This window comes from Triplophysa dalaica, chromosome 8, assembly GCF_015846415.1.
Source record: "Triplophysa dalaica isolate WHDGS20190420 chromosome 8, ASM1584641v1, whole genome shotgun sequence".
NCBI classification, from domain to species: domain Eukaryota; kingdom Metazoa; phylum Chordata; class Actinopteri; order Cypriniformes; family Nemacheilidae; genus Triplophysa; species Triplophysa dalaica.
The window spans coordinates 4,128,079-4,154,946 of record NC_079549.1 but is presented as its reverse complement, the minus strand read 5'-3'; the positions used below and the strand labels follow the sequence as shown (position 1 = coordinate 4,154,946).

General features: G+C 40.0%; 1 protein-coding gene across 3 annotated transcripts in view; it reads left to right on the top strand.

The window, feature by feature from the left end:
• Window positions 1–26,255, top strand: part of fn1a (fibronectin 1a) — a 46,469-nt gene extending 20,214 nt beyond the window's left edge. The window contains exons 29-70 of one of the 3 annotated variants that reach the window (XM_056754656.1): window positions 29–123; window positions 2,177–2,345; window positions 3,165–3,428; window positions 3,627–3,721; window positions 3,893–4,061; window positions 4,867–5,130; window positions 5,331–5,425; window positions 5,755–5,923; window positions 6,029–6,115; window positions 6,365–6,556; window positions 8,135–8,229; window positions 8,403–8,571; window positions 9,355–9,618; window positions 9,817–9,911; window positions 10,082–10,250; window positions 12,868–13,131; window positions 13,329–13,423; window positions 13,750–13,918; window positions 14,024–14,110; window positions 14,992–15,183; window positions 15,606–15,878; window positions 16,539–16,730; window positions 16,810–16,899; window positions 16,990–17,256; window positions 17,358–17,474; window positions 17,833–17,997; window positions 18,113–18,268; window positions 18,379–18,492; window positions 18,596–18,865; window positions 19,308–19,495; window positions 20,129–20,216; window positions 20,297–20,476; window positions 20,593–20,682; window positions 20,827–21,015; window positions 21,137–21,226; window positions 21,337–21,785; window positions 23,009–23,147; window positions 23,653–23,820; window positions 24,195–24,320; window positions 24,407–24,513; window positions 24,925–25,041; window positions 25,498–26,255. In XM_056754656.1, the coding sequence (XP_056610634.1) occupies window positions 29–123; window positions 2,177–2,345; window positions 3,165–3,428; window positions 3,627–3,721; window positions 3,893–4,061; window positions 4,867–5,130; window positions 5,331–5,425; window positions 5,755–5,923; window positions 6,029–6,115; window positions 6,365–6,556; window positions 8,135–8,229; window positions 8,403–8,571; window positions 9,355–9,618; window positions 9,817–9,911; window positions 10,082–10,250; window positions 12,868–13,131; window positions 13,329–13,423; window positions 13,750–13,918; window positions 14,024–14,110; window positions 14,992–15,183; window positions 15,606–15,878; window positions 16,539–16,730; window positions 16,810–16,899; window positions 16,990–17,256; window positions 17,358–17,474; window positions 17,833–17,997; window positions 18,113–18,268; window positions 18,379–18,492; window positions 18,596–18,865; window positions 19,308–19,495; window positions 20,129–20,216; window positions 20,297–20,476; window positions 20,593–20,682; window positions 20,827–21,015; window positions 21,137–21,226; window positions 21,337–21,785; window positions 23,009–23,147; window positions 23,653–23,820; window positions 24,195–24,320; window positions 24,407–24,513; window positions 24,925–25,041; window positions 25,498–25,560 (6,836 nt within the window). In that variant the 3' untranslated portion in view covers window positions 25,561–26,255. Of the gene's footprint in view, window positions 1–28; window positions 124–2,176; window positions 2,346–3,164; window positions 3,429–3,626; window positions 3,722–3,892; window positions 4,062–4,866; window positions 5,131–5,330; window positions 5,426–5,754; window positions 5,924–6,028; window positions 6,116–6,364; window positions 6,557–8,134; window positions 8,230–8,402; window positions 8,572–9,354; window positions 9,619–9,816; window positions 9,912–10,081; window positions 10,251–12,867; window positions 13,132–13,328; window positions 13,424–13,749; window positions 13,919–14,023; window positions 14,111–14,991; window positions 15,184–15,605; window positions 15,885–16,538; window positions 16,731–16,809; window positions 16,900–16,989; window positions 17,257–17,357; window positions 17,475–17,832; window positions 17,998–18,112; window positions 18,269–18,378; window positions 18,493–18,595; window positions 18,866–19,307; window positions 19,496–20,128; window positions 20,217–20,296; window positions 20,477–20,592; window positions 20,683–20,826; window positions 21,016–21,136; window positions 21,227–21,336; window positions 21,786–23,008; window positions 23,148–23,652; window positions 23,821–24,194; window positions 24,321–24,406; window positions 24,514–24,924; window positions 25,042–25,497 lie in introns of all 3 variants that reach the window. The other 2 variants (XM_056754658.1, XM_056754655.1) reach the window with 2 other exon arrangements.
• The last annotated feature ends 613 nt before the right edge of the window (window positions 26,256–26,868 follow it).

The window sequence follows — 26,868 nt, the reverse complement described above, 5'->3', positions numbered from 1 at the left end:
AGCAATTGCTGTTTTTTCTGCCTTTCAGTTCAACCAATGGGAAGCGCTCCTGTCTTCAGCACTAATGTCACAGACACTTCCATCATCATCACCTGGACCCCTGCGCCTAGAATTGCTTACAATGTAATGAGGTCTTCATTTTTGGCTTTATTGGGTGATTTACGACACATGTGAACGAAAGAAACAGTTCAAGTCTCAGCTTACAAAATTAATTTTCACATTAATACACGTTTTACCCTTGATCACTATATACACTCCGAGTTTCTTTTTTATTTAAAGTCAACTCTATATGCCTTTGCTATTTATATTCTTGTAATATACGGTGTCTTGAACGAGAAAAGAACAAAATCACATTCATTTCCAATTATGTATTTTAAATGAGGAAATAACTGTCACTGACTTAGGCTGACGTCACAAGACATATCTCCAGCCACCTCACCACCTGTCCCCTTAATCCAATTCCCTCCCATCTCCTTCAGGCCATATCCAGCACACTTACACCTGCACTCACAGAGATCATCAACACCTCCCTGCTTTACTGGCCCTTTTCCATCCACATTCAAACAGGCCCAGGACAAGCCCCTACTGAAGAAACCCATTTTAGACCCCTCTACTAATGACAGTTACACAACTGTCTTTCTCCTCTCATGTTTTGCAAAAACACTTGAAAGGGGAGTTTTGAACCAGGTGTCTGTCTACCTATCCCAGAATAAACTACTGGATGACAAGCAGTGTGGCTTCAAACAAAACCACTCCACTGAGACTGCACCGCTATCGGTCTAAAAAGCACTGCGGCTAGCCAAGGCTGAATCTAAATCCTTGGTCCTGATTCTGCTAGATCGATCTGCAGCATTTGACGCTGTCAATCACCAGATACTTTTACCAACCCTGTCATCTCTAGAAATCTCAGGCTCTTCTCTCAGCTGGTTCAAATCCTACCTCTCCGGCAGATCCTTCAGGGTGTCATGGAGGGGCACGCTGTCCACTACTCACCACATGATCACTGGGTTCTCTCAGGGAAAGTAAGCTTGGACTGCTGCTTTTTTCCATCTACACGACATCCTTGGGACCCATCATATGTGCACACGGCTTCTCGTATCACTGTTATGCTTACGACACCCAGATCTACATCTCTTTTCACCCAGACAATATCAATGAAGCAGCTCGCATTAGAGCCTGCCTAGAAGACATCTCAGCTTGGATGAAAGAGCATCACCTCCAGCTGAACCCTGGCAAGACAGAACTACTCGGGTTTCCGGCACACCACGCGGTGCAACACAATCTAACCATCCAACTTGGCTATACCACAATCACTCCTTCTAAAACAGCCAGGAACCTCGGAGTCATATTTGATGAACAGCGGCCCTTCAATGATCACATTCCAAAGACAACTCGGTCATGCTGAAATGCCTTATTCAACATTAGGAAGGTAAGAGCCTATCTCACTGAGCTTCCGACACAACTCCCTGTCCAGCCCCCTGTAATCTCAAGGTTGGACTACTGCAATGCTCTTCTGCTGGTCTTCCTGCAAAGGCTATCAAACCACTCCAGCTGGTTCAGAAAGCAGCAGCACGACTCGTCTTCCAACAGCCCAAAAGGGCTCATGTGACTACGCTTTTTATTTCGCTCCATTGACTATGTGCTTCAAACTACTGGTTGAAGCCCATATCAGATTCAAGTCACTAATGCTTGCCTACAGGACTATCACTGGATCTGCACCAGAATACTTTCACACCCTCCTGCACTCCAACCCATATCAAGAACCCTGCGTTCAGCAAACCAGCGGCATCTTGTATTGTCTTCTCATAAGGGCAGTGAATCGCTTTCCCACTCATTCTTCTTTACAACTCCTTCCTGGTGGAACGTTCTCCCAACTAGATCCGGTCAACCACATCTCTTAAAACATTTAAAAAAACTACTTAAAACCCATCTTTTCTGTGAATACTTCATAGAACAATTAGAAGAAAAAAACAAAACCTCTCTCTTTCTTTCAACAGGTAGTGTTCTAGCTTTTGTTGAAACGATCAACTTTGTATAAGCACCTATTGTATTTTGATAAAAGTGTCTGCTTAATGACTAAATCTAAATGTAAATAAATCACAGAATTTTTTTTGCATTGTCTCTGTACATCAACTGCCTCTTAACAGTAATATGGGATTCTCATTGTGTTCTGTAGGTAAACGTGATGCCCAGTCAAGGTGGAGAAGCCCCCCAAGACGTGACCTCAGAGTCTGGTAATATCTTCATCTCAGGCCTGACACCTGGAGTTGAGTACACTTACAGCGTGCAGCCGGTCATCAACGGCCATCATCACGGCAGCCCCATCACTCGACATGTGGTCACCCGTAAGTGTGAATAACACCTCTTCGTCTTCTATTGAGTCCAACATTGAATAAATATCTGTGAATGTGAGAGAGAAGTTTCAGCTGTTTTTTGATATCTGTCTGTAGCTCTTCCTCCACCCACTTCACAAGCTGAGGGGGGTAATATTTACATGTGCTCTGATTCAAAATAAATAAACAAACCTCAAGCATCTTATTATTGTGTATATCAGTATATTCTCATAATGTATATAATATATGATAATGTTGGATGATGATGGTGGTGGATTAATGCATGGTTACATGACAACAGACGCTTATTGAACACATTCTTCTTTCATGGCAGGCAGGCTGGCTTGTGTCAATAGGACAAACCGCCATCCAGTGTCCCTGTGTATTGATATAACTGATCTTATGTTTGACGTCTCACTGTTATATTTGGAAAAAGTGTGTGCTTCTCTGTAGCGAAAGAGAACAGGTTTTGGTTGCAACCATTTGACGTCACAGATTTTGATGCAAAAAAATGCTGACCTCCAACTAAAAATATGTTTTCGATGTTTATGAGTACTGTGACAGTTACACAGTTTTTTTTTCACATTTATAAATCCAATGTCATTTTTAATATGTTAAGCTATACATCTCTCTATACCCAAGGTTCCTTTTAAGAATGTTTTCCATTTTTTGTTGTTGAAAAAATATACTTTTGATGCATTTTGAGATGTAAGGTCTGTAACAAAAAGAATAGTTTCCTAATCATTATAGTTAAAGGAATTTCCAAACATCTTGACTTTTCATTCCTGTTATTGTTCAGGACACTAACCTTGTACATCTTTCTTCTACCAGAGCCTGATCCACCCACCAGTATCCACTTCACTAACATCAATGAAGACAGCGCTGTGATCATATGGTCCCCTCCCAGGGCTCAAATCACTGGTTACCGCCTTTTCCTCACTCTTGAGGGCTCGAACCCCAAACAGTTGAATATTCCCGCCCGCCTGTCACAGTACACCCTTTTCAACCTGCATCCGGATACTAAATACACCGCCACCCTGCACGCCGTCAAGAACAACGTGCTCAGCGAGGGTTCATCTGCCACCTTCACCACAAGTGAGTTTCACAGTTCTGTGATTCATCAGTGAAAGATAAATGTCTTTAGTTTTAGTTTGCACTTGAATTTAAGAAACCAGAATATATGATTAGTAAAACACATTTTGTAGTTTAAAGACACATTTCTCTGTCCTGAGAGTAGATTTTGATTCAAATCAATGACGTTCTAAAGCAATTGATGTTTTTTCTGCCTTTCAGTTCAACCAATGGGAAGTGCTCCTGTCTTCACTACTAATGTCACAGACACTGAAATCATCATCACCTGGACCCCTGCGCCTAGAATTGCTTACAATGTAATGCGGTCTTTATTAATGGCTTTATTTGGTGATTTAAAAGAACAAAATCACAATCATTTCCAATAATATATTTGAAATCAGGAAATAAATCACAGGAACAATTTACAGTGCCTCTTTTACAGCAACCGGCTCTTAACAGTGATATGGGATTCTCATTGTGTTCTGTAGGTGAACGTGATGCCCAGTCAAGGTGGAGAAGCCCCCCAAGACGTGACCTCCGAGTCTGGTAATATCTTCATCTCAGGCCTAAAACCTGGAGTTGAGTACACTTACAGCGTGCAGCCGGTCATCAATGGCCATCATCACGGGAGCCCCATCACTCGACATGTGGTCACCCGTAAGTGTGAATAACACCTCTTCGTCTTCTATTGAGTCGAACATTGAATAAATATCTGAGAATGTGTGAGAGTAGTTTCAGCTGTATTATGATGTCTGTCTGTAGCTCTTTCTCCACCCACTTCACAAGCTGAGGGGGGTAATATTTACGTGTGCTCTGATTAAAATTAAATAACCAAACCACAAGCATCTTATCATTGTGTGTATCAGTATAGTTCATGATGTATAAAGTATATGATAAAGCTATGATTTAATGTATGGTTATGTTGAACAGACGCTTACTGATCACATTCTTCTTTCATGGCGGGCAGGCTGGCTTGTGTCAATAGGACATACCGCCACCTAGTGTCCCTGTGTATTGATATATCTCATCTTATGTTTGACGTCTCACTGTTATATTTGGAAAACGTGTGTGCTTCTCTGTTGCGAAAGAGAACAGGTTTTGGTTGCAACCATTTGACTTCACGGATTTCGACTTAAAAAAATGTTGCCCTCCAACTAAAAATATTTTTTCAAAATGTTTAAATATTGTGACAGTTGCACTGTATTCTAATTTCACATTTATAACGTCAATGTCATTGTTAATATATTAAGCTATACATCTCTCTATATCCAAGGTTCCTTTTAAGAATGTTTTCCCTTTTTTTAATTGAAAAAAATATACTTTTGATGCATTTTGTAATGTAGAGTCTGTAACAGAAAGAATAGTTTCATAATCATTATAGTTAAAAGAATTTCCAAACATATTGACTTTTCATTCCTGTTATTGTTCAGGACACTAACCTTGTACATCTTTCTTCTACCAGAGCCTGATCCACCCACCAGTATCCACTTCACTAACATCAATGAAGACAGCGCTGTGATCATATGGTCCCCTCCCAGGGCTCAAATCACTGGTTACCGCCTTTTCCTCACTCTTGAGGGCTCCAACCCAAAACAGTTGAATATTCCCGCCCGCCTGTCACAGTACACCCTTTTCAACCTGCATCCGGATACTAAATACACCGCCACCCTGCACGCCGTCAAGAACAACGTGCTCAGCGAGGGTTCATCTGCCACCTTCACCACAAGTGAGTTTCACAGTTCTGTGATTCATCAGTGAAAGATAAATGTCTTTAGTTTTAGTTTGCACTTGAATTTAAGAAACCAGAATATATGATTAGTAAAACACATTTTGTAGTTTAAAGACACATTTCTTTTTGTCCTGAGAGTAGATTATGACTCAAATCAATGACGTTCTAAAGCAATTGCTGTTTTTTCTGCCTTTCAGTTCAACCAATGGGAAGTGCTCCTGCCTTCAGCACTAATGTCACAGATACTGCCATCATCATCACCTGGACCCCTGCGCCTAGAATTGCTTACAATGTAATGAGATCTTTATTTATGGCTTTATTGGGTGATTTACAAAAGAAATAGTTCAAGTCTCCAAAATGATTTTTCACATTAATACACATTTTACCCTTGATCACTATATACACTCTGTTTAAGTTTTTTTCATTTAAAGTCAACTCTATATGCCTTTGCTATTTGTATTTTTGAAGTATACATTGTCTTGAACGAGAAAAGAACAAAATCACATTAATTTCCAATTATATATTTTAAATCAGGAAATAAATCACAGGAACAATTTACAGTGCCTCTTTTACAGCAACTGGCTCTTAACAGTTATATGGGATTCTCATTGTGTTCTGTAGGTGAACGTGAGGCCCAGTCAAGGTGGAGAAGCCCCCCAAGACGTGACCTCCGAGTCTGGTAATATCTTCATCTCAGGCCTGACACCTGGAGTTGAGTACACTTACAGTGTGCAGCCGGTCATCAACGGCCATCATCAGGGCAGCCCCATCACTCGACATGTGGTCACCCGTAAGTGTGAATAACACCTGATTGACTTCTATTGAGTCCAACATTGAATAAATATCTGAGAATGTGAGAGAGTAGTCTCAGCTGTATTATGATGTCTGTCTGTAGCTCTTTCTCCACCCACTGACCTGAACCTGGAGCCCAACCCAAACACAGGAGAGTTGATGGTTCAATGGAACGAGGCCAAAACTCCAGGTTAGCACCATACTTGATGCACAAGCTCATTTTCGTTCCTAAATGTAAAACATGCTTGTTTATTGATCAAGTGATAATGCGTTTGAAGTCATCTTTTATTTAATTCAACTAAATCTAGGACACTCCATCCAAATATGTAAATTCTGTCATGAATTAGTCCCCCAAGTTGTTCCAAACCTGTAAAAATGTATTTGTTCTGTTGAACACAAAGAAAGATATTTGGAAGAATGAACTGCTTGCTCTTATCAGACATCACAGGCTACAGAGTGACTTGCACCCCCACCAAGGGGCAGCAGGGGAACTCACTGGAGGAGTTTGTAAAGGCAGGACAGACCTCGTGCACTTTGGATAACCTGAGTCCAGGAGTGGAGTACAATGTCAGCGTGTTTACTGTGAAGGACGACATGGAGAGCGTTCCTGTCTCCTCCACTGTAACTCCAGGTAGGTGTAAAACCTCTTTATACATAAAATAAGTCAAAGTATCCATTATCACAGAAGAAATGTAGCAGTTTGGGGGGGAATATTTTTAAATTATCACTTTCATGGTATTTCAGTTCTTATTCATAAAGTACATAAACTATGAAAGCATGTGTATTGTAATCTTTTCAATTATTGATTTAATACATGTTCGTCTTTTCATATACTGTGCTGCGTAATAAAAATAAATAAATATTTAATTTCCATTTTGTGTGAGACATTAAACACAGACAACATGCATGTAGTTGACTGAATACCGCTTTCAATATTTGTGTAAAAAAAGTGAATCAACAATACACTTGACATGTTTCTTATATCATCATTACAAATCTCTTAAAGCGGGCGTAACTCACAGGGTTTCTGCTAATCTCATATTAATCTTAAGTACCTATAGAGTAGTATTGCATACTTCATATCTTCGAAGAGTATGTAGTTTGATCACATTTATAAAATATGGATACAGCTTTACAATTTTTTCTGAAAAACATATGGCGCGTGCGGGGGGGGGAGGGGTAGGCTGAACTAAAGCACATTGCCCACAAAACACAGACATCAGTTTCGCTCACCGCATGCGGTTCATGTCCGACATCTTTTAGCGCTGGGCCGGCTCCATGTCAGTTTCAAACGATCTCAAAATACAGCGTAATATCCACTGTTTATATAACATTCATCACCCTAATGCTATGAACAAACAAACACATGAACTTCACGAACGTAAGCTCTCTCTCTCCTGAACACAAGTGAAATTGACATCTGCGCATGCTCCTTCTCCTGCTCTCCTGTGGCCGTGCCGCATGCATTTCTGGGAGAAATGTCCAATAAGGGACTAATAAAATTTGTTACGAAACGAGTTTTATATGTTCGAAAAAAACTTTCCAAAACCAGTACGATCACTGGGGGAGTGTATCGAGCACAGAAATACTACGCAATACGCCCAACTCGTTTTTTGACAAGTTGACAATGTTAAGCATGAGAAACAGCACGTTTAACATTGTAAAGAAGTCAGAATGCATGAAACACCAACGCAGGGTCGCTTTAACCAACAGATGAACAACATATTCATGATATTTTGATTTGTGCTTTAAATGCTGACAAACAGAGCATCCAAGCTTTTTCATTTCACATTTTTGTTCAGGTTTTGACTCAAAAGTTTTAACATTACTCATACATTTGTGATTATGCTTTTCTCACATCACAAATGCATATCCATGGTTCAGTATCGTTTGCAATAACCATGAAGGATCCATTTATGTAAATAGAAGACTAACCCATCGCCTCTGTGTCTGTATTGGGTTTCTGGCACTTTTCTTCTCCAGATTTGCCCCAAAAAAACGACCTTAACTTTATCAATGTCACTGACTCTGCCGCATCAGGGAAAGATAAATGTCTTTAGTTTTAATTTGCGCTTGAATTTAAGAAACCAGAATATACGATTTGTAGCATATATTTTGTAGTTTAAAGACACATTTCTCTGTCCTGAGAGTAGATTATGATTCAAATCAATGACGTTCTAAAGCAATTGATGTTTTTTCTGCCTTTCAGTTCAACCAATGGGAAGTGCTCCTGTCTTCAGCACTAATGTCACAGACACTGAAATCATCATCACCTGGACCCCTGCGCCTAGAATTGCTTACAATGTAATGCGGTCTTTATTAATGGCTTTATTTGGTGATTTACAAAAGAACAAAATCACATTCATTTCCAATAATATATTTTAAATCAAGAAATAAATCACAGGAACAATTTGCAGTGCCTCTTTTACAGCAACCGGCTCTTAACAGTGATATGGGATTCTCATTGTGTTCTGTAGGTGAACGTGATGCCCAGTCAAGGTGGAGAAGCCCCCCAAGACGTGACCTCCGAGTCTGGTAATATCTTCATCTCAGGCCTGACACCTGGAGTTGAGTACACTTACAGCGTGCAGCCGGTCATCAACGGCCATCATCACGGCAGCCCCATCACTCGACATGTGGTCACCCGTAAGTGTGAATAACACCTCTTCGTCTTCTATTGAGTCGAACATTGAATAAATATCTGTGAATGTGAGAGAGAAGTTTCAGCTGTATTATGATATCTGTCTGTAGCTCTTTCTCCACCCACTTCACAAGCTGAGGGGGGTAATATTTACGTGTGCTCTAATTCTAAATAAATAACTATTAACAATAAACAATGTTTTCATCAGTATAATTTTATAAAGTATATGATATTGGTGGATGAAAATGTCTTTAATAGACGCTTACTGAACACATTCTTCTTTCATGGCAGGCAGGCTGGCTTGTGTCAATAGGACAAACCGCCACCTAGTGTCCCTGTGTATTGATATATCTGATCTTATGTTTGACGTCTCACTGTTATATTTGGAAAAAGTGTGTGCTTCTCTGTAGCGAAAGAGAACAGGTTTTGGTTGCAACCATTTGACTTCACGGATTTTGACGCAAAAAAATGCTGACCTCCAACTAAAAATATTTTTTCAAAGTTTATGAATACTGTGACAGTTACACAGTTTTTTTTTCACATTTATAAATTCAATGTCATTGTAAATATATAACGCTATTCATCTCTCTATACCCAAGGTTCCTTTTAAGAATGTTTTCCATTTTTTGTTGTTGAAAAAATATACTTTTTATGTATTTTGTGATGTAGGGTCTGTAACAGAAAGAATAGTTTCCTAATCATTATAGTTAAAGGAATTTCCAAACATCTTGACTTTTCATTCCTGTTATTGTTCAGGACACTAACCTTGTACATCTTTCTTCTACCAGAGCCTGATCCACCCACCAGTATCCACTTCACTAACATCAATGAAGACAGCGCTGTGATCATATGGTCCGCTCCCAGGGCTCAAATCACTGGTTACCGCCTTTTCCTCACTCTTGAGGGCTCCAACCCAAAACAGTTGAATATTCCCGCCCGCCTGTCACAGTACACCCTTTTCAACCTGCATCCGGATACTAAATACACCGCCACCCTGCACGCCGTCAAGAACAACGTGCTCAGCGAGGGTTCATCTGCCACCTTCACCACAAGTGAGTTTCACAGTTCTGTGATTCATCAGTGAAAGATAAATGTCTTTAGTTTTAGTTTGCTTTTGAATTTAAGAAACAGGAATATATGATTAGTAAAATACATTTTGTAGTTTAAAGACACATTTCTTTGTCCTGAGAGTAGATTATGACTCAAATCAATGATGTTCTAAAGCAATTGCTGTTTTTTCTGCCTTTCAGTTCAACCAATGGGAAGTGCTCCTGCCTTCAGCACTAATGTCACAGATACTGCCATCATCATCACCTGGACCCCTGCGCCTAGAATTGCTTACAGTGTAATGAGATCTTAATTTATGGCTTTATTGGGTGATTTAAAAGAAGAAAATCACATTCATTTCCAATAATATATTTTAAATCAGGAAATAAATCACAGTAAAATTTGCAGTGCCTCTTTTACATCAACTGGCTCTTAACAGTGATATGGGATTCTCATTGTGTTCTGTAGGTGAACGTGTTGCCCAGTCAAGGTGGAGAAGCCCCCCAAGAAGTGACCTCCGAGTCTGGTAATATCTTCATCTCAGGCCTGACACCTGGAGTTGAGTACACTTACAGGGTGCAGCCGGTCATCAACGGCCATCATCACGGGAGCCCCATCACTCGACATGTGGTCACCCGTAAGTGTGAATAACACCTGATTGACTTCTATTGAGTCGAACGTTGAATACATATCTGAGAATGTGAGAGAGAAGTTTCAGCTGTCTTATGATGTCTGTCTGTAGCTCTTTCTCCACCCACTTCATAAGCTGAGAGGGGTTAATACATACACTCACCTAAAGGATTATTAGGACACCATACTAATACTGTGTTTGACCCCCTTTCGCTGCCTTAATTCTCTGGGCATTGATTCAACAAGATGCTGAAAGCATTCTTTAGAAATGTTGGCCCATATTGATAGGATAGTATCTTGCAGTTGATGGAGATTTGTGGGATGCACGAAGCTCCCGTTCCACCACATCCCAAAGATGCTCTATTGGGTTGAGATCTGGTGACTGTGGAGGCCATTTTAGTACAGTGAACTCATTGTCATGTTCTAGAAACCAATTTGAAATGATTTGAGCTTTGTGACATGGTGCATTATCCTGCTGGAAGTAGTCATCATAGGATGGGTACATGGTGGTCATAAAGGGATGTACATGGTCAGAAACAATGCTCAGGTAGGCCGTGGCATTTAAACGATGCCCAATTGGCACTAAGGGGCCTAAAGTGTGCCAAGAAAACAACCCCCACACCATTACACCACCACCGTAACTACATTATTGAGAAATTGAACAGGTGTTCCTAATAATCCTTTAGCTGAGTGTATATGTGTGCTCTGATAAAGCAATAAGGCCCAAGAAGCAGTGGATTACAGTGCATTTTATAACAGCTAAGAACTGTGGCAAGATGCGATGCGGAGTGCCTAAAACCTGTAGCTTTTAAATGCCCTGTAACCCACTGCTTCACTGGGCTTATTGCTTTTATAAAATGGTTACTCCATATGCTTAGCAAGGTTTCATAAAATAAATTTTATAAAATTATATTAAGGCTATCTGGTGCGGTCAGCCGCCATATATCGGGGTATTTTATAACGGCTTAGAACTCCCCTCAGCCAATCAGAATCAAGGACCAGAACTGCCCCTTTTACAATGTAAAATAAATAAACAAACCGCAAGCATCTTATCATTGTGTGTATCAGTATAGTTCATTATGTATAAAGTATATGATGATGGTGGATGAAAATGTATTTAATAGTCTTAACTGTCTTAAAGACGGTTATGGAAAGCTATGATTTAATGTATGGTTATGTTGAACAGACGCTTGCTGAACACATTCTTCTTTCATGGCGGGCAGGCTGGCTTATGTCAATTGGACATACCGCCACCTAGTGTCCCTGTGTACACTAGTGTCCCTGTTTATACACTGACCAAAATTATAAACGCAACACTTTTGTTTTTGGCCCAATTTTTCATGAGCTGAACTCAAAGCTCTTTTTCTATGTACACAAAATACCTATTTCTCTCAAATATTGTTCACAAATCTGTCGAAATCTGTGTAAGTGAGCACTTCTCCTTTGCTGAGATAATCCATCCACCTCACAGGTGTGGCATATCAAGATGCTGATTGTACAGCATGATTATTGCAAAGGTGTACCTTAGGCTGGCCACAATAAAAGGCCACTCTAAAATGTGCAGTTTTACTGTATTGGGGGGGTCAAGGGGGACCAAAAACCAGTCAGTATCTGGTGTGACCACAATTTGCCTCACGCAGAGTAACACGTCTCCTTCACAAAGAGTTGATCAGGTTGTTGTTTGTGGCCTGTGGAAAGTTGGTCCTCTCCTCTTCAATGGCTGTGCGAAGTTACTGGATATTGGCAGGAAACATTTGCCCACTCAAGTCGGCTAGAACGACGAACTGCATTCAGGTCGAGACCCCGATGAGGACTACGAGGATGCAGATGAGCTTCCCTGACACGGTTTCTGACAGTTTGTACAGCAGCTATCCAGGTGGCTGGTCTCAGATGATCTTGGAGGTGAAGATGCTTGATGTCGAGGTCCTGGGCTGGTGTGGTTACACATGGTCTGATGTTGTGAGGCCGGTTGGATGTACTGCCAAATTCTCTGAAACGCCTTTGGAGAAATGAACATTCAGTTCACGGGCAACAGCTCTGGTGGACATTCCTGCAGTCAGCATGCCAAGGGCACTCTCACTCAAAACTTGCGACATCTGTGGCACTGTGCTGTGTGATAAAACTGCACATTTTAGAGTGGGCTTCTATTGTGGCCAGCACACTTGTGCAATAATCATGCTGTATAATCAGCATCTTGAAATGCCACACCTGTGAGGTGGATGGACTATCTCCGCAAAGGATAAGTGCTAAGAAAGGCAGATTTCGACAGATTTGTGAACAATATTTGAGAGAAATAGGCCTTTTCTGTACACAGAAAAAGACTTGGAGCTTTGAATTCAACTCATGAAAAATGGGGGTAAAAACAAGTTTTATGTTTATAATTTTGGTCAGTGTATATCTGATCTGATGTTTGACGTCTCACTGTTATATATGGAAAGCGTGTGTGCTTTGTTGTAGCAAAAGAGAATAGGTTTAGGTTTAGGTTTAATGCATTTTGTGATGTAAGGTCTGTAACCAAAAGAATAGTTTCCTAATCATTATAGTTAAAGGAATTTCCAAACATCTTGACTTTTCATTCCTGTTATTGTTCAGGACACTAACCTTGTACATCTTTCTTCTACCAGAGCCTGATCCACCCACCAGTATCCACTTCACTAACATCAATGAAGACAGCGCTGTGATCATATGGTCCCCTCCCAGGGCTCAAATCACTGGTTACCGCCTTTTCCTCACTCTTGAGGGCTCGAACCCAAAACAGTTGAATATTCCCGCCCGCCTGTCACAGTACACCCTTTTCAACCTGCATCCGGATACTAAATACACCGCCACCCTGCACGCCGTCAAGAACAACGTGCTCAGCGAGGGTTCATCTGCCACCTTCACCACAAGTGAGTTTCACAGTTCTGTGATTCATCAGTGAAAGATAAATGTCTTTAGTTTTAGTTTGCACTTGAATTTAAGAAACCAGAATATATGAATAGTAAAATACATTTTGTATTTTAAGACACATTTCTTTGTCCTGAGAGTAGATTTTGATTCAAATCAATGACGTTCTAAGGCAATTGATGTTTTTTCTGCCTTTCAGTTCAACCAATGGGAAGTGCTTCTGTCTTCAGCACTAATGTCACAGACACTGCCATCATCATCACCTGGACCCCTGCGCCTAGAATTGCTTACAATGTAATGAGATCTTTATTTATGGCTTTATTGGGTGATTTACGAAAGAAACAGTTCAAGTCTCCAAAATGATTTTTCACATTAAAACACATTTTACCCTTGATCACTATATATACTCGGAGTTTCTTTTTTATATAAAGTCAACACTATATGCCTTTGCTATTTGTATTCTTGAAGTACACAGTGTCTTGACCGAGAAAAGAACAAAATCACATTCATTTCCAATAATATATTTTAAATCAGGAAGAAATCACACAAAAATTGTGCAGTGCCTCTTTTACATCAACTGGCTCTTAACAGTTACATGGGATTCACATTGTGTTCTGTAGGTGAACGTGAGGCCCAGTCAAGGTGGAGAAGCCCCCCAAGACGTGACCTCCGAGTCTGGTAATATCTTCATCTCAGGCCTGACACCTGGAGTTGAGTACACTTACAGGGTGCAGCCGGTCATCAACGGCCATCATCACGGCAGCCCCATCACTCGACGTGTGGTCACCCGTAAGTGTGAATAACACCTGATTGACTTCTATTGAGTCGAACATAGAATAAATATCTGAGAATGTGAGAGAGAAGTTTCAGCTGTATTATGATATCTGTCTGTAGCTCTTTCTCCACCCACTGACCTGAACCTGGAGCCCAACCCAAACACAGGAGGGCTGATGGTTCAATGGAACGAGGCCAAAACTCCAGGTTAGCACCATACTTGATGCACAAGCTCATTTTCGTTCCTAAATGTAAAACATGCTTGTTTATTGATCAAGTGATAATGCGTTTGAAGTCATCTTTTATTAATTCAACTAAATCTAGGTTCTTAAAAGGGACACTCCATCCAAAAATGAAAATTCTGTCATGAATTATTCCCCCAAGTTGTTCCAAACCTGTTAAAATGTATTTGGTCTGTTGAACACAAAGAAAGATATTTGGAAGAACGTTAGCAACTGACATTTCTAAGACATCAACTACCATAAAAATAAAAATAGTAGTCAAAGGTGCCCTAGAACTGGTTTGCTTTCCTAAATACTTAAGTTTTCCTACTATGGTAGTCAATGATGCCACAGAAAAGTCAGTTGCATACATTTTCCAAATCATATATTTTCTTTTAAACCGGTTTGGAACAATTTGAGGGTGTGAAAAGGATGACAGAGTATTTATTTTTGTGTGTAGTATCCCTGTAATGTCCTCAAATTGAAAAATTAGGTAAGCCCATTTCTCCAAAATATATTAAAGTAACATCTTTGCAGTCCTTACGAAACCTCGGATGTCTATTTTAGCCTTTGTATTCAGGAAATGAAAAAAAAAACTGCAAAAATAATTACTATAATTGCAAAAAATAAAAATTATGATATATACAAGGTTTCAAAAGGACAGCAGAGATATATGTCAACAATATAAAATGATATTTGGCTGGTTCAAGCACTGCACCTGAACTTTCTTTAGTAAAAGACACCATTTCTATTCCTTTTGATTGGCTGTTTAAATTAGAAGGTGGGACTTCCATTCCTACAGCTGCTATACAACATTATGATTTCTTTAGGTCAAATAATGACTAATAAACTACTTGCTCTTATCAGACATCACGGGCTACAGAGTGACTTGCACCCCCACCAAGGGGCAGCAGGGGAACTCACTGGAGGAGTTTGTAAAGGCAGGACAGACCTCGTGCACTTTGGATAACCTGAGTCCAGGAGTGGAGTACAATGTCAGTGTGTTTACTGTGAAGGACGACATGGAGAGCGTTCCTGTCTCCTCCACTGTAACTCCAGGTAGGTGTAAAACCTCTTTATACATAAAATAAGTCAAAGTATCCATTATCACAGAAGAAATGTAGCAGTTTGGGGGGATTTTTTTTTTAATTGCGTTCCATAATACAGTTGACATGTTTCTTTTGTCATCATTACAAATCTCTTAACCAACAGATGAACAACATATTCATAATATTTTCATCTGTGCTTTTAATGTTGACAAACGGAGCATCCAAGCTTTTTCATTTCACATTTTTGGTCAGGATTTGACTCAAAAGTTTTAACATTACTCATACATTTGTGATTGTGCTTTTCTCACATCACAAATGCATATCCATGGTTCAGTATCGATCAAAATATGAACCATGAACGATCTATTTAAAAAGAAGACTAACCCATCGCCTCTGTGTCTGTATTGGGCTTCTGGCACTTTTCTTCTCCAGATGTGCCCAAAATAACCGACCTTAACTTTATCAACGTCACTGACTCAACGATCGGCCTCACCTGGAAGCCTCTGAACTCCACGGCTATCACTGGGTACCGCATCACAGTGTTGGCTGCTGGAGACAGTCTACCAATACTTGTTGAATATGTGGAGCCCACGACAGGCTTTTATACAGTGCACGGACTGGAGCCCGGCATTGATTATGACATCACCATCACCACCGTCACGGAAAATGGCGAGAGCGAGCCCATCACTATCACTCAGCAGACAGGTAAAAGTGCGTGTGATGTAACTATACTTAAAGCAGAAAAACCTGAATCTCAAAAAGTGGAGAAACAGGCCAAAATAACAGGATCTATGCTCTGTATTTTTTTCAGACCTCAAATACTAAGAAATCTTTCATATTTACTCTTAAGCAATACAACAATAATATTTCTACATGATTTAGGAAAAGTAAAAAAATATAAAAGCTGGATTTTTATCAGTTTTAGTCACTTAATTTTCTAAAGATTTAAAATTATATTTCAAGAAATCAGTTTTTTTTTTTTTTTATAACTTTGGGTTTACTTCTGTCTTTGCCTTCATACTTGTAGAACATTTATTTTCTTTATCCTGACATTATTTCTTTGTCTTATAAGACATACGGAAGCCATATTCTCACGTGACGTGTAGAAGCACATGGCTTCAGTCTGTGTGATGTCTACTACTGTCTCATAAACAGATTGTTAGTCTGACTTCGCGGGATGGTTTTTCCACTCTTTCCTTTACCAGCGACTTACCCATTATGTTTAAACACACATTATACCAAGGTTCAACATGTTCACATCTTGATCTCTTTATGATGCGGTTTGTACAAATCGCAGTGCAGCCGACTGTTTAATTATGTTTGAGGAAAAATCTGAAGAAAGTGCATCTGGTTTTACATCTACAGCGGTCCCTCCCCCATCTGATTTATCATTCGATGGAGTGAAGGCAGACAGCATGAGGGTGACCTGGAAACACCCTAAGGTGCATAAGTCCTCTGATATTGAACGCTACATCATTCACTATCACCCAGTCGATGACGACGATGACACCGTGGAGCAGATTGTGATGGGAAACGCTGATTTTATCGTTCTTTACAGTACGTATCAGAAGAATTTTTCCACAGTTGTCTGATTAGTACTAGTGTCCACTATTAAGTCTTTATTTTCTGTTTTTAGATCTAGTGGCCAACACGGAGTATCTGGTGAGTGTGCAGTGTGTCTATGAGGGTAGAACGAGCTCGCCTGTCATTGGCACTCAGAGAACAGGTGAGTTGGATGCAGTATGTGTCAACCTGCGTCTTTTCGTTCTCATCTAACCGTTTTGACTAAGTTTCGTATCAAATTGTTTCTCCACAGTCCTGGATTCTCCGGTCTCCCTGCAGTTTTCTGATATCGGCACCAGCTCTTTCACCGTGCGCTGGCAGGCTCCTCGAGCCGTGATCTCAGGATATCTTTTCAGCTACCAGATGACCAGGGGGGGACGTGCCAGAGAGGAGAGACTGCCCCCGTCGAGAAGCCACTTCACTCTCACAGGCCTGACCCCGGAGACCGAGTACAGCATCAGCATCTTTGCCGTCAGCGGAAGACGTCAGAGCCTGCCACTGACTGGAACTCAATCTACCAGTATGATTGATTTTAAAATATCTTCCCGTTACATCACTTCCTGTCTTCGCATGCTTGAGATTTTAATGGATTGTTTCTTACATTCGCTGTGTTTTTGACAGTTTCTGACGCCCCAACTGATCTGGAGGTTATCTCCTCAACGCCAACCAGCATCACTGTTCGCTGGGACGCCCCCTCTGTCACTGTGAGGTACTACAGGATCACACATGGAGAGTCAGGTAAAGATTTATTTTCTCAGTTCAATGAAAAAATTGGAATTCAACTCCCAAAAACAAAGAAACAAATATTTGTGTCTCGAAAAACCTTTAATGAGTTAAATGAATAATGTGGAGATAAAATATCAAACAAAATGTCTAAATAAATGTGGTTGAAATCATGCATTCGCAGTCCAATTGAGTCACACAGTCCATTTTCTTTAAATGCAAACTTGTGTCTCATATTAATGCGAAAGTTATACCAGAATATTTTCAAACAACAAAAATGCAAAAAGGAATAAGTGCATATCACTCTTGCTTACTGCAACAAACATCTGACTGTCATTTTACCTACATTTTTGTCGTCATTTTCCCCATCCAGGAGGTTTTGCTGCTCCTCAGGAATTCACTGTCCCTGGCTCGCAATCTACTGCCACCATTGAAGATCTCCGTCCTGGCACAGATTACACCATCACCGTATATGCAGTGACCGGCAGAGGGGACAGTCCTGCCTCCAGCACCCCCATTCATGTTATTCACAGAACAGGTACAAGAGCAATGCATCAGTCTGGTCTTTGCTGTAAATTTCTGGTCTTGAAATGGATACTGGTGAAAGGGCACCACGAGGAACGTTAAAATAAACGCTTGTTTTTTTTGTGTAGATATTGACTCTCCATCTAAGATGGAAGTGACTGACGTTAAGGACAACACTATTACTGTACGCTGGAGTCCAGCAGCCGGTCCCATCTCAGGGTATCGTGTCACAGGAACGCCACTATATGGACAGGGACCTGTTTTCTCTGAAGTCGTGGCCCCAGGTGATTTTTCGATGACAAGTTTTCGCTCATTCTGTCTTTTGTAAATTTCTAAAAAAATGAGGTAATGTCAACACGGGTTAAGTAGATGTGTTTTTTATGTGCAATTGCAGACCAGACTGAAATGACGCTCTCTGGCTTGATGCCGACTGCTGAGTACACTGTCAGCCTTTATGCGCTCGGTCAGGATGGAGAAAGCCCCCCATTGGTCGAAACTGTGGTCACAAGTAGGTGTTCGAGAAATAACCAAAATCTCACCTTGCCTGATTTCCACTAAAGACGAAGTTGAAGTATGATAAACTAATAGTTTTAAATATTTCTCTCTCTCAGCTGTGGACAAACCTAAAGACCTTAGCTTCACTGACGTGGACTCCACCTCCATGCGCATCTCCTGGGACAGTCCTGATGGCGTGGTGTCCTCATACAGAGTGTTATACTACAGTCCAGAAGAGGGCGAGAGAGAGCTGTTCCCCGCCCCGCGTGGAGAAGATGAATTTGCAGTGCTTCATGGCCTCAGACCGGGCACCGAGTACACGGTTAAAGTCATTGCTTTGCATGACCGGACCCCCAGCACTCCTCTGGTGGCCACGCAGACAACAGGTATTAACCACGTACTAACATCCTTAAAGGGATAGTTCCCCTTTTATCATGATTTATTTACCTTTATTAATTATAATTGGTAACATCTAAGGTAATTGACCAAACCGAGAGCACCATAGCAACCACGTACTAACATTCTTAAAGGGATACTTCAAAAAAAGAAACATTTTGTCATGATTTATTTACCCTCATGTCTTTAAAACCTATATATGACTCAGTTTTCTGTGAAACACAAATGTTTGGTTACCAACATTCTTCAAAATATCTTCTCTTGTGTTCTGCAGTAGAAAGTAAGTCATATCAGTTTGGAATGACATGTGGATGAACAAATGATTAAAGAATTTTCTCATTTTTGGGTGAACTATCCCTTTAAACCATTTTGAAACAGCAACATCCAAATATCATTTCTGACTTGTTTTTAATGTTCTTTTTTTTCCTGTAGCTATTCCTGGACCAACCAATTTGGACTTCTCCCAAGTGAGTCGAACATCCTTCACCGTCTCCTGGCCTTCTTCCAACGTCAAGCTGACAGGTTACCGCGTGGCCATCACCCCCAAAAGTAAGAATGGCCCCACTAAAGAGGTCAGCATCGCCCCTGACTCCACCGAGTTCCACGCCACCTCACTCACGGTAAATATCAGTTTCTCACTACAGAAGTTCATTCTCACAGAACTTTAACCTCACTGATGTCTGTCATACTGTGGATCGAATCCCTTTGATCTCATCCCCAGGAGGAGTTTCACTTTGTCGTGCTTTTCCCATGTCGAACATTTGCTTAAAAGGAGCACTGGGGGATTCTATGGATAAATATTTGCTGTACTTTGGCCTTGCTAACCTCTAGCCTTGACTTCTTAGCTGTGTCCCAGTTATACACTGAGGCCAGTATTAAACATGATGTCATCATTTATTTACCCTCCTTGTACGTGGAACACAAAAGAAGACATTTTGAGAAATGTCTTTGTGGTTTTGAGTACATACAGTTGATGTCAATTCTTTGTTTACCAACATTCCTCAAAATAACAGATTTTCTTTTCCGCTTGAGAAAGTCAGTTATACAGGTTTGAGGGTGAATTAAGGATGAAAGAATTTTCCTTTTTGAGTCAACTCTTTAATCTCCCTTATGCAAACCTCATACATTATACCTTCCTTGTCATTTTGCTCCATGGGTAGATCATAGATTGATGCATTTTCCAGATTGGATGTTACTTCCATGAAGCACGTTTTCTAAACTTCATTTTTTCCCACGCTCATGTGTGTTTATAGCCTGGCACCGACTATGAAGTAGAGGTTTATGGTGTGAAGGATTCCCTCACCAGCCAACGTGTTAAAGGAGAAGTCACGACACCTGACAGTAAGACATCTTCCCTTAAACCAAGCAATGGGATTGCTTTATCTAGTGGGCAGAACTCAATTAAGATCTTCTTTTCTCAGACATCAGCCCACCTCGTCGTGTTCGAATATCCAACGTAAAAGATTCCTCCATCACCCTCACCTGGCGCTCCAAGATCGAAACTATCTCCGGATTCCTTGTAGAAGTCACGCCCACAAGTGACGGCCATAAACCTGTTCAGAGAATCGTCGAACCTGATACACGCACACATACGATTACAGGTACATCTCTTTCCTATGGTAATACCGCAGGCAGTAGTGTCACAACAGTGTCACGCTTGACACATAATTACTTATCAGGATGAGAATTAACGAAGTTAAATGTTTGTCTTTTGCAGGTCTGGTGCCAGGAACCAACTATAAGATCAATATCTTTACTCTGAATGGAAATGCACGCAGTCAGCCGTTCACCCTAACAGCTACTACAGGTAATCTTTCAAATGACCAATGGGAATGTTTTCCAAGCATTTGAGCACAGTGCATTTACGCTATACATTTGAGTAGCAATCACATAAATACTTGTTGGGGCCAAAGTACATTATATACATGTGTGAATGTTTTTTCTTCTTCAGCCAAACCAGTTGTAAGCCCTCCTACAAATATTCAGTTCACCTCTCTGACCCCCACCACCATCTCCTTCATCTGGGAGCCTCCACGTAGCACCATCACTGGATATTACATCACGTATGAAAAGCGCGGAGATGTTCCAAAAGAGTTGACTCCTAGACCTCAGGCTGGCACGACCTTTGCTGTTATCTCTGGTATTGTTTTTTGGTTATCTAGCTCTCCAAATGTCTCTGTGTCTGCACACTGTTATTACAACCGAGACCGTGCCAGTTAATAATGTCTTTTGTTGTTATTGTTATGCTTGTTCACATGCAGGTTTGACACCAGACACTGAATACGTCATCAAAATTGTTGCTTTAAATAACGCTCAGAGAAGCACTCCGTTGGTTGGAAAAGCAAAAACCCGTAAGCGCATCTTTATGAACTTTCCATTACATATTGAATGTACCTACAGTGCCCTCTTCTGGCCGAAAGGTGCATTACTCATTGTTATCTCCAACACATTTATTTGTTAGAACTGCAAAGTCTACCGCTGCACCCCCAGTTGCCTGTACTCAGCCGACCTCTTCATGAAATCCTGGATGTCCCAGAAGACAATGACAACTTCAACAACCACGTACATGTGTTGGGGCCAAACATAGACAACACACTGGGGCAGCAGGGCCAACGTATCTACACCGAATATCAGAGTTTGAACCTGGGCAACAACGGCCAGCAGGCAGCAAACCAACACAAGCCCCTGGTCTACATCCCCCTGCCGGGAGCCGATGGCCAGAGAGTTCCATTGGTGAAGGTGAACGAGGGTCCTGAACCAGGATTCCCCTTCTTAGACCTTTACAATGAGACAAACCTGCCACAGGAATCTCAGACCCAGACCACAATCATTTGGCAGCCTGTGCCGCACACTTCGGAGTATGTTGTGTCCTGCAGTCCCATCACAGAGATCAATGAGAAGAATTTCCAGGTGTGTTAAGACGTTTGGGCACATCTGATACTGTAGTTGAAGTGACATGTTCGTGGTTTTATGTTTAATTTAGGGTTGCAGTTTGATGCTTGTAGTCCAGATGGTCGACCTATTACAATTACAATTTTATATTTGAGAAAAATGGTAATATGGTTAGAACTATTTTCCTTTGACAGGAAGCAATAAAAATGTTGGTTTAGGAAGACATTTTGCTTTGCAAAATTACAATGATTCATAGCTGACATGGGTACTCATAGATAAATACTAGGACTGATAAAAATATCGAAGTTATTTTTTTTTTGCAGAGATGTTTCTATAATAAAAATTATGGTAACACTTTCCTCGAAGCATGTATCTATAATGCATTGTAATGCACCTTTTAATGCATTGGAATGTCTTATGATATTATTTTAGTTAATACATTAACATTTAGCAATTCATTGTTACACTACAAATTTAAATTGGTTGTAATTCTTTACAACTATATATAATGCATTAAAACACATATTATTAAGAACTATAATGCATTTTACCCTTTAATAACTGGGCGTTTTTTCCAGCAGTTTTTACTCTGGTAACAGCACAGTTTTTAACATTTGGTGGCTCAAATACCCATGTGAGATCTCTCTTCAAATTGTAAAGCATTTGTTTTATTTTTAGTGCATGATTTTTCAAAGTCAGGTAAGTGCCATTTTCAGGATTGTCACATCCATAACACTACATATTCCTCATAAATGGACACATGAAAAATAATATAAAGTATCTATTTTATGTTCTTTAAAGAGGCATCCCTTCTCCATTCACTGGGTATTATTGCTTCAGGATTGTGCATTTTATTTTATAGAAATCCTACAAAGTTTATCGTCTCCTGAAAAACGTGTCCTTTTTTGGTCACAACGCATGTTTATTTCTCTTTTTTATATATAATTTTTATTTTATAGACTGACATTATTTTGATGTTTAGACTATCAACAAGGGTTCAGTAAAATATAAACAGATGTTTCAATATAATCATAACAAACGTCCATAACGCAAAATGTCACGTCCATAACGCTGGAATTGCCCAACTCTTTATAATGCATTATACATACATGCATCAATGCTTACCCAATTTTGTGTTCCCCAATTTTGTCATCTCATTCTCTGCATGAACTTGCGCGATTTTATAAAAAATCATCACCTCATACAGTATCTTTCTCTCTTGTGTTCTCGTCCCTCCTCAGATGCGTCTGCCTGGCACATCCAATAGCGCCACACTGATCGGTCTCACTTCTGGTGCCTCCTATAACGTTCTTGTGGAGTCTGTCAATGGAGAGCAAAAACAAAAAGTTTTGGAAGACGTCGTGACTGTCAGAAACAGCGGTAAAGCTTCCCTATACGAATGAGTACTGTAATTGATAACACTTTACATTTGAGGTTCCCTTTATAAAGCATTTTTAAATGTTTTCATTAATGATTAATAAGTCATTTACAAATGCATTATGAAGCAGTTATAACTGCATGTATGATAAGAGGGATTCTAACGAAATACCTGCCAAAAAGTGAGCCATTTTTAACTCGTGTTCTAAATGCTTAATAAATGTATATATTAATTCTCTAAAGTAGATTTGTTATTATCTTGATGTAGTTTGCAATATAGGCTATCAGACTGGACGTTATGTTGTTTTATACCTGCTCACTATTTGGCAGGTATTTTGAATTGGTATTTATTCATGCAGTTTTTACTGCTCTATAATTCATTTGTAAATGACTTATTAATCATTAATGGACACATTTATAAACGGTACCTTAAAGTGTTACCCAGTTATTAATAGTTTTTTATTCGTTTTTTTAACCGCATTCTTATTCTTACGTTCATATGGTTTAGTTCCAGGTGCTGGAGGGATTCCTACAGGCAGGGATGTGTGTTATGATACATTCACCGCCACCTACCACGAGGTGGGCGCTGAGTGGGAGCGTATGTCCGAGACGGGCTTTAAACTCTGGTGCAAGTGTCTCGGTCTCGGAAGTGGCCATTTCAGATGTGATTCATCCAGTGAGTGAATGTAGACCGCTGCTGCACGCTAACACCTTACGCTAGCATCGGCAACAGTTTGCCGGTATTTTTTTTATGCATCTTTGTACAAACTGTTGTCCATGCTAGCATTTCTTGACATGTTTGTAGAAGTGACCAAACATGACGAGATGGCTTAAAGTACATCCCAGATTTATATTGTCAACTTCTTACCAGACGATATCAAACTCTGAGAGAAGCTTACTGTGTGGTGCAACCACCGTATGAATGAAGGAAAGCGTGTGGCGGATGAACTCCCTGAGAGCAAGTTCACTGTTGCTCAAATGTCATGATGAACGAAGGACTTTGAATATTCATAGTGCGTGATGCTAAAAAATGCATTTTTCAATGTGCAGAGTGGTGTCATGACAACGGGCACAACTACAGAATTGGTGAAAAGTGGGACCGTCGTGCTGAGAACGGTCACATGATGAGCTGTACCTGTCTGGGCAATGGCAAAGGAGAATTTAAGTGTGAACCCCGTACGTTTAAGAAACTTTCAACATGTTGTTTTTAAAATCAGGGTGTGTGGTTGCATAACTGACTTGTTTTGTGTGGTCTGCTGTAGATGAGTCAACCTGCTATGATGATGGGAAGGTGTACCAGGTTGGCAACCAGTGGCAGAAGGAGTATCTCGGAGCCATCTGCACCTGCACCTGTCATGGAGGACAACAGGTAACATTAAACCTTCATTCTTGTGTACCCGAGGTTTTCTTTATTATGAATATGTGGCCTATACATTTTTGGACATTTAAGGAGATAAAATAAGCTAAAAGATATGTATGACAAAAAGATAGGTGGCATTTAATTTGCCATGTAATATATTTCTCTAGGACTAGGTTAATAATAAAAGTGCAACGTTTCCAAATGGTAAAACAAAATGAAGTTGGCTTTGAGAACTTTTCATGTGCAGATGCCACTTGAATTGAATTTTCTAATGATATGCAATGAAATGTAAACATTTTTAAGTGTCTGTCCAGGACATTTGTATACTTGTATTAGTATAAAGACATCATGCATTGGACTGTTATTACACAGTTCACTGGCGTGTAAGAGGGTTGTTTAAAACCATGCTGTGTTCTTAAGGGCTGGCGTTGTGAGAGTTGCCGTAGGCCTGGTGCTGAAGTTGATGTGGACCTTATTCAGCCTCCAGCACGCACAGAAGTTTTCGACCGCTACAGAGAGAACGCTCTACGCAAACTAGTGAGTCTTTTTTTACATTAGGGCATCCAAAACTGAAGAGAAGAATCACATTAATCTTGGACTAGCGGGTGTCCGTTTGTGAATATTCACATGTTCTTTTTCTTTAAGGTATTAAGTATTAAGGGATTTGTTTCTATCTATTGCTAATTGATTTTGTTGGTAAAAGTGAGCATTACCAGTATAGAAACAGGTAGGTAGAGCAAAAGAAAAGAAAAAAGTATCAGTGACAGCCAAATTTGAAGTCATTTTTAACAGGCAGAATAATCTGATGATATATTTTGATAAAAGATTGGTCAAGATTCAAATAATGGTCAAAATTCAATAATAAGCACAATGAATTGAGAAAATCCAGGAATATGCAGTAGTAGAGTAGAAAGTGAATTATGATTCAACATATCTGGTGGTTTGCAACCGGTTTGGATTTGGCTAACATGTAAGTCCTATTTTTTCTTACAGAACATCCAATGTCCTATTGAGTGCCTTAGATCAGACCTGCTAGCAGATGCCCAGAGCCCTTAAGAAGAATTGTGCATATTAGTTTTGGCCAATTTCAGAGAGGACATGGCCCACAGAGACTGTTATTAGCTCCCTCGGTGTCCTACTCTTCACTCACACTGCAAACTCTGTCCTGCTGCTTTCACCCTGCCGCCCACCTGTGACATCACGCCTCTTCTGATTGGGTGGTTGTTAATCGCTGTCTGTTTAGAGGATATCCAATTAAAAGGAGCGTAACCGTCCATATGCATCAAGCTTACAGGAAATGACCTCAAGTTTTGTGCAAGGTCCTTCTGGAATCACCTGCAGTGAATCGACACGTCTTGCCTTTTCTTCAGTATTATTGCCTGGTGTCTGATTTCAGTGTTTTTTATATAAATTTTGTGAGTTTGTATTTTTGTCAGTGATATTAGTGATCTTTTCTAAAACAAGCACTGTCTTACAATGAAAACCTTTGTGCCTTGTAGGCATCTTTTTTATGATGTAATATTCACCCCACTTTAATCTGATTGGTTGGTTAAAATCTGTGGCCTTTGTGTCCGCCAGGAGACATAGGAAAGCACTGTTTTAATGAAGTAATTTTTTTCTTTATTTATCCCTTTTATCTTTGAGTTTGGATGTAATTCAGATTATGGGTGTTTACTGTTTAATGTTTGTGTTTTAGGTGCCAAAGTCTTAACTACTGTGGACAAAATACTTTTTAATAAAACATTTTTACAAAAAAAGACTGTTTATTTGATGGAAGCTCTCATAGAGATTTAAAGGGATAGTTCACCCAAAAGTATAAATAATTTTCAATCTGCATGACTTTTCTTTTGCAGTACACAAAAACAGATATTTTGAAGAATGCTTGTAACCAAACAACATTAGATCCCATTGACTTCTATTGTATGAACACAAACCATTTGCTATCACATTTCTCAAAATGTCTTCTTTTATGTTCCACAGATGAAAGAGTCCTAATCTAGGCTTTGAATGACATTATTAACTCATGACAGAATATGTGTTTTCAGGTAAACCCAAACATGGACAAAAATTATTTTGGGATGAACTACACCTTTAATATCTGTATTGGCTGTCAATACATTGTAGATGATCACAGCTGTGCTGATAAGCAACAGCAACATTTTTAGTGCAATATTGCATTTCCATTACTCATAATTGATAATATTAAACAACTTCATTTTGGTGGTCAACAATTTGGGTGGTCAATTGGTAGACCCTTATTTTTACCATGTCCTAACTAAAGCTAAGATTCTAAGAGTGACACCAACCTTCCGTCTTTTCGTGTGAGATATTCAAATTGTCCTCAGCAGAGGATGCACACAAATG